This window comes from Oryzias latipes, chromosome 6, assembly GCF_053564925.1.
Source record: "Oryzias latipes strain Hd-rR chromosome 6, Olatipes_Hd-rR_3.1".
In the NCBI taxonomy this organism is placed as follows: Eukaryota; Metazoa; Chordata; class Actinopteri; order Beloniformes; family Adrianichthyidae; genus Oryzias; species Oryzias latipes.
Window position 1 is genome coordinate 3252133 of NC_136242.1, and position 14825 is coordinate 3266957.

Below are 14825 nucleotides of genomic sequence, written 5' to 3' on the forward strand. Positions count from 1 at the left end.
GGTCCTAAGAGACAGAGCGTGACAAAAGACTTCCAGTGAAACCACTTTGTATAATTGATAAATAATTTGTAAAATGGTGAAAACAAAAATATACATCTCCTACAAACAAGCAAGAATTGTGTCCCTAACAGACCTGTTTCTTTCTTCTATCTTCCTCTGGTTACCTGTACTGATCTCACCTGTTTGAACTGGTTATCTGTATAAAAGACACCAGTCCACACCCTTCAACAGTCAAAGTGTAAACTCTCCACCATGATGAAGACCAAAGTGGTCTATATCTATATGAGCTTCCATGCACACCGGCTTTTCCTAATTGCTTATATAGTTCAGTATGTAGCAAGTAGTGAAGGAATCCTGGACACAACCATAGCCGTTTTATGAACTATGGAGTACTCAGCTATAGAGCAGTCTTACTAGGGGAAGTTTTTAACAACTTTTGGGGTGGTTTGTCCCAAGTTTCAGCTTTCTTCCAGAAGGTCAGGTGTTTGGTTATGCCAGAGTGGTTTCAAAAGGACTTCACTGATTTAGTATTAACTTTTGAATTGTTGCTTGAATGGAAGCAAATTGTACTCTGAAAACTTTGTTGTGAGAACAGGATTCTCAGAACAATAAACTTTGTGCTACTATAACCTGACTCAAATCTCTTTGTCATCTTACCAGAAACCAGAAGGTTTAAAGTGTTGATTGTTTCTGGTTCTGAACCCATGCGGTCACTACCCTGTCATTTCACTAAAACGTCCACAAACCCTGCAAATATTTGTCAAACTATTAGGAAAGAGAACAGCTAGCAGATCATGACTGTTTTGGCCTCTCACCTGGTAAATGAGAGACTCGCCTTTGCTCTTCTTGTTGATATCAGCGCCCATCTCAATCAGACACTCGGCCATCACTGTGTCTCCGTCCATGCAGGCTTTTTCCAGCATGCTGTAGTGAAGCTCAGGGTTGCTCCACATCTTGGACAGAGCCAAACACACCGACTTCCACAGCTGAAGCAGCAACAGAAAACAGAGCCAGGAGTTTAGCACTTTGGAATGAAGACTAAGCTTAGGAGGCACAGAAAGGCTGAATAACAAAGAGGAATATGACAGTAGAAGGAATTTCCTGTGCATGATGACCACACATGCACAAACCCCTCACCGGAGTGGCGCTCTGATCGGTTTCCTTTCTGAGCTGTTGGAAAAGCTCTCGGTCAAAGTCTCGTTTTTGCAGCTCAGCAGCAGCATCTGAGCAGGCGTCCAGCATCCTGACAGCCACCTGAAAACTCTGCAGCACAGAAGAAATGCGGCAGGCTCGTCTACAGGGAATCACCACGTACCAATGGAACATACCATTGTGGTAAGTGTAATGTGGAGTGTGTGTAGAATAATGCAAGTTACACGCACTTATGACGTACCAGTGATGCTGCTGTACGCTGACCTTACGCTGCACTCTAGTCATACTGGCCCCTTACTCAACACGTGCAAATGCCGCACTCATGTGGTGTAAAGGTGATATCTAGGTGCCACAGGACGCCCATAGGATGGCCACACAAACTACACTCTTATTGTGTAATTTCTTTACACTTATCACATGAACAGCACTCACAGGCTGCCTACGCAGTGCCTGCGTCTCACCTAAATCACCCTTACTTACCCTTGTGCTATCCTATGGGGTCCAGATGACCCCCCCCTTACATTGACGTGTTCTCCCTACCATGACAAAGGTGGATAAAGGTGGAAAGATTTCATGTAATCCATGGACATCAGTGAAGATCACAAATCATTGAAGAAAAAAGGTTCAGAGCACTGTCTAGTGTGTCTAGATGACCCAACTCCCAACGTTAAAGTGCCTAGGATAGCACAAGGGTTGCCCTTGTGTCTTGTTGAAGTGTTTACTACGACCTTTCGAACATAGTATGCTCATAGAAAAAATGTGCATGAACGTTTTGGCTGTACAGGCTCACCGAGCGGTCTACAACCATCCAGATTTGTCAATATTTGCCCTGCAGACTGCAGACAGCCCGTATCCACCTGTAAGGGTAGTTGTGCCTAAGGCTTAAGGCTGAAACATTTTTCTAGAAGAAGTATTATTAGAGTTTGGGATGGGTGGAGTTTTCATGTTTAGACATGTAAACAAGTCTGACTACAAAAAATGTTCAGAAAAATTTTAAAAGAAGAAAAAAAACCTTAAAAGAAATAATTTACCATATCTTCTGCACTAAAGGGCGACCAAGAGATCATACGGCGCATTGTCAATACTATTTTGGAACGTATGGCATATGAAAGGTGCACCAAACTACAAGCAAGACAAGAGTCAAAGATACCTCAATGAGTTAGTCAGACTGTATTAAATACATTCACGGTAACTCTAAAACTTGTTGGTGACATGCTACATGATAGCCATGTTAAAAGCCCTAGACGTATTAATAATAATCAAGGGGATATTTTATGCAAAATCAACTTTTTTGAAGTGTATTATAATGTTAATTCCTCACTAAAAACAACTCCAAAGTGGTATTTTGATCTATTCATGCATTTCTCACATTGAGACGTCATTAAAAAGTGAGAACAGCCCCTTCCAGGAAGAGTCTGCGCTGCCAGCACCACCCCCAGGCTAACACACACACCCACGTACTCCATGGAGCTGGAAGTGATCAGCAAAATGGTTTCATTTTATATCCACAATATGAACATCCATCTTTGCAAAAGTTTGGATGTTGTTTGTTTTTTGTGGGAGAAACTCAAACACGCTGCAGTGGCCGGCTGACAGAAAGGCTCAAGAATAGCATGATATAGGCCTTTTAACAATGCCTGTAACGTTATTGTGAGTATGCTAACTCCCAACCTCATTAGTAACAGGTAAAAAACAAACAGTTTAATACCGCTACATGTTAGCAGTGTTAGCGTATTCACAATAACACCCAACTAAACATTCTGATAGAGGGCCGTGTACCTCTCAAAATCGCTTCAACGTTATTAAAAACAACCAGAATGAATGCATCTATAAGGAACTCTGGATTATAAGGTGGACTGTCATTTTTTTAGATAAAATTAAGGCTTTTAGCTGCGGAAAATATGGTAAAAGTAAGAAAGTGAAAATACTGAGACAGAATGTGGTTGTTGATACAGGCTGGCATTTGTGCGGTCCACCTTCAGCAGCATCTCAGAGTCTTGTCTGAACTGACTCAGCGATGTGAGCACAACACAGGCCAGAACAGGCAGGATCATCCTGGACAGCTTCTTCTTGAACACGACGTAGTTAAGCAGGGCCAGACCCCAGTAGTGTATCTCTAAGGAAAAATGGAAACTCTTCTATCAAATTCATCAAAAAGAACTTGAATCATTTCATCTTTATAGCTACTCCATACTGAACATGTGAGGGAAATATTTTGGTATAAAATGATCATTTTATGTTACTGTCAAATAATGATGCAGTCCAAAAGATAAAAGGAGGTCAAAAACAATAAAGAGAAGTGACTCCAGCAGCATTTTTTTCATCAGACTGTCCCTGCAGCTCCACAATGAAAGTAATAATGCACGCGGAAAATTTCCACTCTGCGAGATTGAGAAAAGTGTTTCTGGGGTCAAATCAGGATCAGCTCAAGTGAATCAGATTGAGAATTGGAAAAACAGACATCTTTGGAAAAGAAATCTGAAAATTTGAAAACAAGTTTAAACCCAACAGTACACATTGTAAACATAGAAAGGAATCAAACTTTATTGATCCTACAAAGGCGAAATTACCTGTTTATTAAAACCTCATGTCATGTAAACGACGCACCCGGAGGCCGCTTTAGACCCAGAAAGTGGTGGAAAAAAGTCCAACATGGAGTAGCAGGCATGCCACTGCACTCAATGTTTGTAAAAAATGTTAATTAAAAGAGGGATCATGATAAAAGAAAAAGAAAACAAAAACAAATGAGCTAACACAGAGATATAATACCTGGCAGCCTAACATGGTGATTGTTAAATAAAAGATATATATATATATACATAAAAGTTAAAGAAAGAAATGGTAAGATTAAAATACATATTTTTAATTTTTTGCAAAATTGACACTTGACAGTATAAACTTAAAGCTATCACCCAATGAAAAACAATGTCCGGGACTTTGTGAGAGCTTCATCAGTACTGTAGAGGCAGGAGATGCATTTGGAAACAAGCTTTGAGTTAATTGTTTTTTTTAATTCACCTTTGTAGTATTTTTTCAAATATAAAATCTGAACGTATATTTTAAATTTGGTTATTTTTTCAAATTTACAATATTTCTTTCAAGTTCACAACATGTTTCCATAAATTTGACTTTTTGTTTTTTGAAATTTGATTTTGTTTTCACTTTAAGCCGATCCTGATTTGACCCCATAAAATGACCTTTTAGTTTCTGAACAGACTGAGCTGCATACCTCTGTCCTCTGGGAACATCTGTAGTGTATGAAGCACTGTGTCTATCGCCCCCTGCTGGCACAACAGGTCCACTGCACCCGAGCAGTCACCCAAAGCAGACAGCAATTTCAAACCGCTCTTCTGTATGGCCGGGTAGCTAATGAACTACGAAGCATAATGGGATTTTTTGTTAGGTTTCAAAGGAAAACAGACATTGAAATAGACTGTTAAGTAGTTTATTTGTTGCTGTTTATCAATGTGAAACTTCAGGCTTGAAAAAAAGCTGAGTTCTAGATCTTCAATGACCAAATGTCTTCAACATCAATACTGAAAAATGTACTTTTAGCAAAAACAGTTTGAACAATAGGCAGACTATTATGATTGATATTCAAGAGAAAGATTTCCTTAAATCCAATATTTCTACTGCACTACCTCTAAGGAAGTGTATCTTATACTGCATCCATCTCTCAACATAATATATGTTAATGTAAAAATGTCATCTTAAGCAATAAAGTCAGGAAGATGGAAATGAATGTCCTTGTTTTCCTACTCGGTTGAGGACCTCCAGGAAATGAGTGTGAGCCCCCTCCACCACCAGCTGGTTTTTCAGCACTTTCAGAGACACGTCCGCCATGTCTGGATCCTGCACAGAGATGCCATGCTCCCTCAGACTCCGGTCTGCACACACCAGAAAAGGGGAAGCGAGGACAAAGATGTGAGAAAAAGAGGCTTCTCGGATGTCAAAGGCTAATCTAATCCCACGCACCCTTCTGATTAGAACAGATGCTGAGGACCCTGTAAACAATCATAACAAAAGGCTGCTGCACAAGCTCCCCATTCTTCTACTGAGCATAAGGCACGATTGTGTCATCTTGTCTATTTTCAACATTATCCAAGACAATGTAACACATTGTAACATTGATTTAGAGAAGACCAGTCAGAAGGAATTAATCCCAGAAAAACATTCTATTTGTAAAAAATATCTGTTGGAGAACGTTCTCTGTATTTTAAAGGCCTCTTAGTGAAAAGTGAATTCCATGTTTCGCTCCAAAGAACAAATCAGTTCCTTTTCACTGTTGTGATGCTGTTGCTGCCTGTGTGGCACTGAAAAAGTTACCGCTCTATTTCTGTCTCCAAAGAGGCTTTTTCCTACAGTAAAGAGGATTCCATGGGGACCTGCACACAAATGCAGAGCATTTACTGTGGGGCGCTAAGTTAGCTATTCATTGTATTTTAATGTCACTAAATAAAATTCCATCAGTGCACAAGCTGCGTAGGTGATGTGTAGGTGATGCGTAGGTGATGCGTAGGTGATGCGTAGGTGATGCGGAGGTGATGCGGAGGTGATGCGGAGGTGATGCGGAGGTGATGCGTAGGTGATGCGTAGGTGATGCGCAGGTGATGCGCAGGTGATGCGCAGGTGATGCGCAGGTGATGCGCAGGTGATGCGCAGGTGATGCGCAGGTGATGCGTAGGTGATGCGTAGGTGATGCGTAGGTGATGCGTAGGTGATGCGTAGGTGATGCGTAGGTGATGCGTAGGTGATGCGTAGGTGATGTGTAGGTGATGTGTAGGTGATGCGTAGGTGATTAGTAGGTGATGTGTAGGTGATGCGTAGGTGATGCGTAGGTGATGCGTAGGTGATGCGTAGGTGATGCGTAGGTGATGTGTAGGTGATGTGTAGGTGATGCGTTGGTGATTAGTAGGTGATGTGTAGGTGATGCGTAGGTGATGTGTAGGTGCCCTCCTTTCTAAAGGTCAGTACATGTAGGGAGCACACACTCACTAACAAGGTCTTTGTACAGTGTGCACCTACTTCCCCCATACTTGCCCGTGGCTGTTGTGTAAGCGTTCACTACTACCTGTCGCCCGCAGCATTCCCATATGAAAACATGTACTGAACAGTTTCATGCAGGTCTTCTATGGGCCCCATACAGGTTTTTCGTCCGCAGACACCCCATATCCACCAAAAAGGGCAGTTGGGGACTGAGGGTGTAGCATACAGATGTCTCTGCAGTTGACTTTAGGACCTAACTGTCGGCTGCACGGTGACCCTCAGTCGTACCTGGACAAAGGAAGACCAGACTGGTCTTCAGCGCCTCCAGCTGAACGTCTGGCTGGAAGTTGTGCTCCCTCATGGTGCTGAGGATCTGACCCATGACCATGTTCAGCTCATCGAGACTCGCAGTCCTACGAAAACACAGGCAGCTCAATTCAAAGGTTCATGTTGTGCAGAGCTCATCAGCTAACAAAACCAACGCAAGTAACGTTTGGAACAGTTTTGAAATTTGAATTCCTCCCAAAGTCAAACATAAAAAAAAGGTCAACCAGATGCTGGTGGTTTTTCTAAACCCAATTACTTCTGTTCAGGGTCCCTGGGTGGCATAACAAACTACCAACAGCACTCACATTCACACCTAGGACCAATCTAGAGTCCTCAATGAGTCTGTGAAGCATGTTCTAGGGCCCACGGATGCACGAGCAGAACACGCCAAGCAAGCTTCACACAGAGCAGACCCTGCTGGGATTTGAACCAAGTTCATCCGGATGCACTAGAAAACATTAGGTGGGAGAAGCCTGTTTGAAATTCAGGTCAGCAGCTGGATTTTTTCAAGCTTCTAAACATGAGTAAACCTTTGAGGCCATGCGGTCTTTCAGATTTAAACAGTCCTAGGCACACACATACACTGTTTCCTCTCTATATTCATCTTTCATGGTCTTGCTGTTTTGCTGACTTCTTTCTGTGCAAATTTGCAGGCTTTTTTTTTAACAGCTTACTGTGTAATGCATTTTGATTGGCTGTTGACCGTGTCAATCAATGTCCTCTGCACTGCTGTAGAGAATGCCTTCAGCTTGCTAGAGTTACATCAATCTTTGATCGTGATCAGATCTTTGTCTTCATTTTAGAATACTGGACTGATTCTTCTACAAAAGTTTGAGCTCTGAGAGTCTAAACAAGAGAGAACAATGTGAAAATGTTCACGTCGATCTGAAAAGTGAAGTGAGTTTTACGTCTGTAGTTCTGCTGTGCGGATTTTACCTATGCCAGGTTGTTTTTATAACATAACCCAACGAGGGAACACTGTGCATGTTAAAAAAAAAATATTAAAAATAAAAATAAATCTAAGTTGCTGCAGCAGGGGAACCAAAAATAAGCTTCCTTTATCAGAAATCAAGAATTCCTCACGGTAAATGCTGCAAGAAGACGACACAGATAAATAGATAAAGAAGTCAAAGCTATGCTAATCTTTTTTTGAAGTGTTTGAAAACAAGAAGCACTTCGTCATGCAGCTGTCATTGCTAAGAAATAGAATTTTCATTCTATTTTTTAAAAGAATTGACAGTGATTTCACAGAATCAGATGGAATGTGAGGAAACTAAAATGTCAATGGATTTGACATTCATTCTTGTTTACTTTGACAAATATTTAATCTACACTTGATTAGCTTGAAGAAATACAAGGAAACTTCAACCTGCAGTTCAGTAGCAGGTAGATGTCCTGGATCCATTTTAGGTCAGTCAATTGGATCAATCATGTTAAACAAATAACAATATGAATCGTATCTGCAGCCACAAATGATGATTTCAATTGAATTGTTCAAATGAATCGTTATACTCTTAATAAATGAGGACATTCTCAATGATCTGTTGAAAGCCCCATGATTGTCAATAATCAAAACACCTACATTTTTGCACCACATTATTATTATTATTGCTATTTTCACCGTTTCCTGTCACTTCCCTTAAGAAATAAGAGTCCACCTTTATTTAAACTTCTAAATTAAGCAATAAAAGAGTTTGTTCCAACCTTCCATGAAAGAGAAGCTTTAACAGCTTGAAGGCAGCTATGGAAACTTCAGCTGAATTTAAATGTCTCTTCATCGTCTCCACCAAATTAACATGGAGGCCACTGGAGAGCAGCAGAGGGCTCATTCTACCTGCAAGCAAAGCAGAAATGATCTGAGACAACAGCAAATGCAGCAGAAGATGAGATTCAGGACAGTGATATCACTCAGAGATCCTTCACAGCACATGGGTCAAACTCATATAATCAGCCCACAAGATCATATTAGAGCTGGCCCGCGGTATATTCTGTACTGCTCATCCTACAAATCCCACAATGCTTTGCTAGTATGTTGACAGGTTATCAAAACCGGCAAGCGCTCCTTTTTTCTGTTGACAGTCGTTGACAGCCACGCTCCAGTCACATCAGACAAATTAATTTCACTCTCCACAAAAATGGCCAAATGAAAGATGGACAACAGGAGCTTTTAAGACGGGTGGAAGGCAGATGATGATCTGTTCATGAATATAAAGGACAGACCTGTTTGTCTTGTGTGCCGAGCTAACGTGGCTATAACGAAAGAATACAACATAAGACGACACTATATGAAAAGGTTAAACTGATTACATATCAGTTGCAGTTACTTTTTCAATAAATGTTGAGTTTGGCCCATGACTTAACTTTACTGCTCACTGTTGGCCCACTGTGAATTTGAGTGTGACACCCTGCACTAGAGTGACCCTTCTTAAGTTTGTGGCTTCGTGTTTGTTCGATGCAGCTCTATTCAAAGAAAACCTCCTCATTGTGTTGCTACGCCTCCATTAAAGCATAAAATCAGAAACATGCAAGAGTGACAGAACAATTCTATTTATGTTTTACCCCTGCAGCCTGAGGGGGACTATGTACCACAGGGAACTCACTGTTGTTTGAGACCAGCGTGGCGAGAGCGCTGGCAGCAGCTATAAACACTCTGGGAGAGGATGAATGAAACAACATGGCTGCCATCAGCTGTCTGTGAACAGGCGTCCTTGAAAGACAAACATGTCTTTTTTTAGCAATCAAACATGGTCAACTTTGTGCTTTGATGGTTGACTGTATATGAGAACTGGACTGAGTGACCCCTGAGTGACCCCTTTCCCCCGCATTCCAAACAAAAAGGTTCCAAGAAGCCAAAATCCCACAGACTTCTTTAGAGAAACAAACAGCTGTTACTCAGTCATTCTATTGGTCAGAATAATTAGTCTTTTTTTACATGTTCTTACTAATCCATTTGTGTCATTTTGTTCTGTAATGCAAGTTACTCAAGTTATAAACCGGCCGATCAGGTGCCTAAATAAAATAAGTGCTGTCACGTCGAGTGTTTGAACCATTTGACAGATTTAGTGTAGCCCTCTTTCGAGTTGTAGGGGTGTGGCCTTCCAACAAGCTCACTCTTGACTGCCAAGAGTGGTTACTATAGAAACAATGAGTTGGACCGACTCTGACCAACCTCTAGCTAACTCATGATATCTGGCTCCAACATGGCGGCGTCCGTATCACGAAAAAATGGCGACTGAATTGACTTCATTTGGTTGGAGCCAGAAGTAAGCCATTTTTCCTACACTCACTGGCTCCAGTTCTCATATACAGTCAACGGTTTTGACAAAGTGGTCAACGTCTATGCTTCTCTGTGCACCTGTCATCCAGCTTGTCCTCTGATTGGCTGACAGAAGCTCTGTGCAGGAGCAGGTGATGAATGGCCCAGCATGCAGCTTCCTGAAGCAGCAGAAGGGGCAGCTGAATAGAAATGTTATCAATCAAATTCATAGCTAGAGGATGTTAGCCTGACCAGAACCGAGGGCTCAGAAGCATGGCGCTCCAGAGCTGTGCGGCAGTCTTCCATCCAGCCCAGACCCATGTCCTCCACCTCTCCTGTCCCTCTGTTCTCTTCCGACTCTCCTTCCTCCAGACTCTGTTCAGCCACTTCTTTGTTGTGCACGATGGTTGAAGCTGCCACAGGATAAAAGCATCGTTTTAGTGATGGGAAACAGTATATCTGCAGCTCAAGGTCTGATTTCAACAGCTGACAAAACCGTTTGTCAAAACGAGCAGTCATGGATTTTTAACCCCTGTACCCTCTCAACCAAGCAGACGTATATTTAACAAGTCTTCAATATATCCCTAAACTCCAGTTTTTCTTTTGTTTGTTTTTTCGAAACTCACTTTTTATTACTTTTCTTTTCCATTATCTGATACAAGAACAACACTGAAACAGTCTGACATGAAACAAAACACAAACACCAAAGGAGGAAATAATAATAATAATAATAATAATAATAATAATGAAAAAAGGGTACTGGTTACAACAAATAATAGACGCAGAGTTGGACATTGAAAACTACACAAAGTTGCTCTGCGACACAAGTATATATGAGACCCAAACCAGGGTAGTGAGACATTAACAGCCATACACATACTGCAGTTTTTATATATTTTTAGGCTTTGTTGGATGTATTTACCTTTGAAGCTTTTTTTATTTGTTGTGTAATGGCTTAAGGTTATGAGCAGTGTCTGTTAATGTGAGAACTGGAGCAAGTGAGTGTGACATCATCCTTAGAAAACGACTTACTTCTGGCTTGGACCAAATTAATTCAATTCAGTCGCAATCTTTCCGCATTACGGAATGTTGAAGCCAGACAACCTCAGTACGCAGTGATTGGTCCGAGTTGGCTCAACGTTTCTATGGCGACCTCTCGCCTTCCTCACCTACCCGGAGCGAGCTTATTCGAAGGCCATACCCCTACCACTTGAAAGCTTGCTACATGAAATCTGTCTATCCAACGTTTGGATGGTTTGACATGAGAGAACCTACTTTTAACAAGGCCTCTGATTGGTCAGTTTTGAACTGGAATAACTGGCACTACAGAAAAAAATGTCATTAAAAGGACAAGAACATGTTAAAAATGTATCAGCTGTGCTCTTCTGACAGAGTAACAGCTGCTTATTTCTCTATAGAAGTCTATGGGATTTTGGTTTCCTGTAGCCACCGGGTACTTCCTGTTGTCGTATTCTTGAGGAAGCAGGTGTTTTTTGACGTTTTTCAACTTGTGTACCTCGGTAACCTTATGTGTCCACCTATATTTGGGTGGGATGGCATTTCCTTCTACACTCGTTTACTTTCGCATGTATGTTGATGGTACTTTAAAAGGGTTAAAACAGAAAACAACTGATCTTTTTGGAACAATTCAGATTCCTTACAAAGCAAACAAAACACAATAATACATCATCTTTTGGGACTGTAATTCTGTTGATCAAAACTCAGTCAGCTGGTTTCCAGTTAGTGGGGATCTGGCGTTGCTGTGGATGCAGTGGGCTAAGAGAACCTCCCTGAGGCTAAGGAAGGTCTGCTGGTAGAAGGTGAAGCTGTGCAAAAGCAGTCTTCACTGAACATCCCTTTTTTTGGTTTATTTCGGGCTCCGTCTTTAGCCTGTCACTTCTTCCCCCATCACTGTGTTTGGGATTAATTGGCTACACTTTCTGGTTTATGGTAAGTCATAACTTGCCTAAACACACATACATCATGGTACTGTTCTCATGCTGTTCTCTTCTTGGTCTTCTTTACCGAAATCACACAACAACACATTAGGGCCGCTCCGTACATTTTGGAGAAATGTAAGACTTTTATGTAAAAGTACTGTATATAGAAACTATGATAAAAGGCAGAGAGCCGCATGCAGCTCAGGGGCCGCCTGTTAGTCACCCCCCCACCCCACCCCCACACTCTAAAAAATGAATTTCCCGCCCCGCTGCCTCGCCAGATTTGACATGTACATTTCAGCCAATTAAATCAACCAGAAAAGTTACCACCCCCCAAGTGACAAAAACGCCCCCTTAACAATGCGCGCAAACCCAGGCGAGTGCGCAAAGGGGAAGTGACCGCGCAGGATCACCGCTCAGTTAGGATCGCAGGCGTGCAGATTTAAAATGAGGGGTCGCTCAGATAGAATTGCACCTGCGCGGTTATAAGGTTCGCTCACTCAGTTCCTGAGTACGCCCGCTCAGTTGTTTTTGCGCTCCTTCAAATAATGGAGGGATGAAACGCCATAGGCGTCACTACTGATCATTTTCATACCAACATGACAGCAGTGAGGCTCGCAGGGAACTAAACTGCATCTTACCCAGACGCAGAGATGTTAGGTTTCGCTTTGGCACGTGCAGAAATAAGCGTTTCACCTGTTTTGCTTTTCCTTCGCTCCCCCTAGTGGTGGAATTGCGAATTTTGGTTATTTCTTTAAAAAATCATGACTCGCCACAGGAATGAACTAGAAATGTGCCTTCTTTTTAAAACATTCTTAAAATTTGTATTCTTTATTAGTGGGACGGTTTAAACTATCTGGCCGTATGTTTGACACCCCTGGACTAGAGTGTGATGTAAGGACACAGTACGACAGCATCACCCATACACCATAGGTGTGTGTAACTTACGTTATCCTTACAACAAATACTTTACGATATATTTACCACACGCACTGCAATGGTATGTTCCATTTTCATGACTCTTAAGATGGCCACAAGGGCATCAGGGGAACTGCAAAACACACCTGAGCTCCTCTTAAGATGTGTAGATATAGAAAGGCTCTCCTCTACGACCCTTCATGGGCCCGGACATCCCACAGCACGCATTCGGGTCAACCCCGTACGGGTGCATATCACTACTTCTTTAGAAAAATTTAGGATAATTCATTTATTTATACATTGACGTGAAAGCTGCAGTGTGTCGAGTGAGATGCAGTTTTCATTTCAGCGTTTTTTGTTATTCCTGTTTTTTTCCATCTGCGTTCTTACTGAGATCAGCCAGGCAGGAGAGGGCGGCGGCCTGCAGAACCGCGTTGTCGGGGAACCTCTGGACGGCTCTCACTGTCACTCTCTGGACGCCATTGATCACTAAGATGTTGTAATAACTCTCTGCAAGAAACAAGCACACTCTGGATGCCTCTGCTGGACATGGCAGTCCTCCTTTATCGTTAGCTTATCGGTTATTCAAACACTGTAATCTCAAACTGTCAACAAAAAGTTGCAAATCAAAAGCTATTTATTGACAGCTGAATGTTTGCATTTCTTTTATTTGCAATTCAATTAAAAAAGCACAGTATTTAAATTTGGAAGCAAAAAATATCGCAAATTAAACCAAATGTCAAATGTTGTTAAAGCAGATACAGTAGGAGGAAATGTGTAACCTAACCTCCCGTCGCCCTGCTCCTGCTTCTTTGTTTTCTAACCTGAAGTAAACCTCCGGAAGAGGCAGCAGGCCGCCTCCTGCAGCTCCTCCACGTCAGGAAAAGCGTCCATGGCAGCGATGACCGCGCTGTAACACCGAGTGCCTCCCGACATCAACACTTCCACGTTACTGGCTGGAAAAAAGCAGAAATGGGAACTTAGTGAGAGTGTCTCAGTTCTGCAAAGTCAACGTTTATTACGCTCAAATGACACCATTCAAAAAAAAAGGGAGAGTTGATCACGACAAGAGCATGAGCTGTGTCAAAAGAATCAACCACAGCCTGGAAAGCAATACTGTTTTAAACAAAGACGCAGTGACAGAAATAAGGAAAGGCAATTTAAAAAGCCCTGGAAGCCCCCCACCCCCCTTAGCATGCAAAATCTCACAGTAAAAAAACTTTCTAATGTAAACTTCTAATTATTTCATTTTTCATACCTAAAACAATCAGCTAATCAGCAACATTGAAAGAGAAAGTTACCAGACTTATTTAGAAAAATTAAAATCACTAAATAATTGCTACAAATAAAAACTTGACAGCTGCTCGGTAAAAATGGGACAATAAAACAGCCCAAATGCTTTGGTCCTGATGTCTGTAAGCTCACCTCTTTTTTATTTTTTCAACTTGTCCTGTCCAACAGCTGTCCAAACAGATGAGAGCTGAAGGCCTCTTGTGTTGGACATATTTTACTTTAACAACAGGGTTTATGAATCTTCAGACAAACCAGAGGTATGTCTGAATAAACCCCTTTTGGAATCGAGACCAAACTTTATTCATCTTAATCATATTTGAAAACATTTTGTGTTGGGCCGGACGGAAAAGGAAAGGAGGGAAGAAGAGAGAGGGATGTTAGGGGGGGGGGGGGGGGGGGGGGGGGGGGGGTAAACCATGAAGCAGTTTTCTGGATGGTTTTACTCATTACAGTAAGGTTCAGATGTAATACAGGTCTATAAGGGCGGGGCCTGTCCACACACACACTCAGATGTTATAACATACCTGTTGGCTCAAAAAATTGCCAAATGTCAACATGTACACAAAACAAACACTGTTCACACACGCATACTTATGCCATCAGACCAACACATGTGAAACATTTCATTCAATCACGCAAACTATTAATGTAAAGGTGAGCTAACACCTGTGCTCAGGTGAGTGTTTATATTCTTCTAAAATGGATGATGGAATGTGAAAAGAAGGAGGGGGAGCGCCCAGCCATCCCCACACCAAGACCCCCGCCGCAGCAGCAGCGGAAGCCAGAATCCCCCCAACGCCACACGGCAGCAGATGGAGAACAACCGCAACAACCGCCCCCCGGGTGGAATGGGGGACATAGAGTGCAGCTCCAGCCCAACCAGGAGAGCACCCCCCCGTGCCGGGAGGGCCCAACGCAGGGCCCCGCCCCAGAAGAACGCCCACAGCCCCAGA

General features: G+C 42.2%; 1 protein-coding gene across 2 annotated transcripts in view; it reads right to left on the reverse strand.

The window, feature by feature from the left end:
• Positions 1 to 14825, reverse strand: part of lrrk2 (leucine-rich repeat kinase 2) — a 60435-nt gene that overhangs the window by 36133 nt on the left and 9477 nt on the right. For both annotated transcript variants that reach the window (XM_023955455.2, XM_078948231.1), the window contains exons 7-18: positions 13404 to 13535; positions 12970 to 13089; positions 9974 to 10134; positions 9821 to 9900; positions 9066 to 9172; positions 8170 to 8299; positions 6427 to 6551; positions 4912 to 5039; positions 4382 to 4526; positions 3129 to 3268; positions 1138 to 1263; positions 816 to 986 (exon numbers count right to left, since the gene is read on the reverse strand). In XM_023955455.2, coding sequence (XP_023811223.1) covers positions 816 to 986; positions 1138 to 1263; positions 3129 to 3268; positions 4382 to 4526; positions 4912 to 5039; positions 6427 to 6551; positions 8170 to 8299; positions 9066 to 9172; positions 9821 to 9900; positions 9974 to 10134; positions 12970 to 13089; positions 13404 to 13535 — 1565 coding nt within the window. The remainder of the gene's footprint in view (positions 1 to 815; positions 987 to 1137; positions 1264 to 3128; positions 3269 to 4381; positions 4527 to 4911; positions 5040 to 6426; positions 6552 to 8169; positions 8300 to 9065; positions 9173 to 9820; positions 9901 to 9973; positions 10135 to 12969; positions 13090 to 13403; positions 13536 to 14825) is intronic.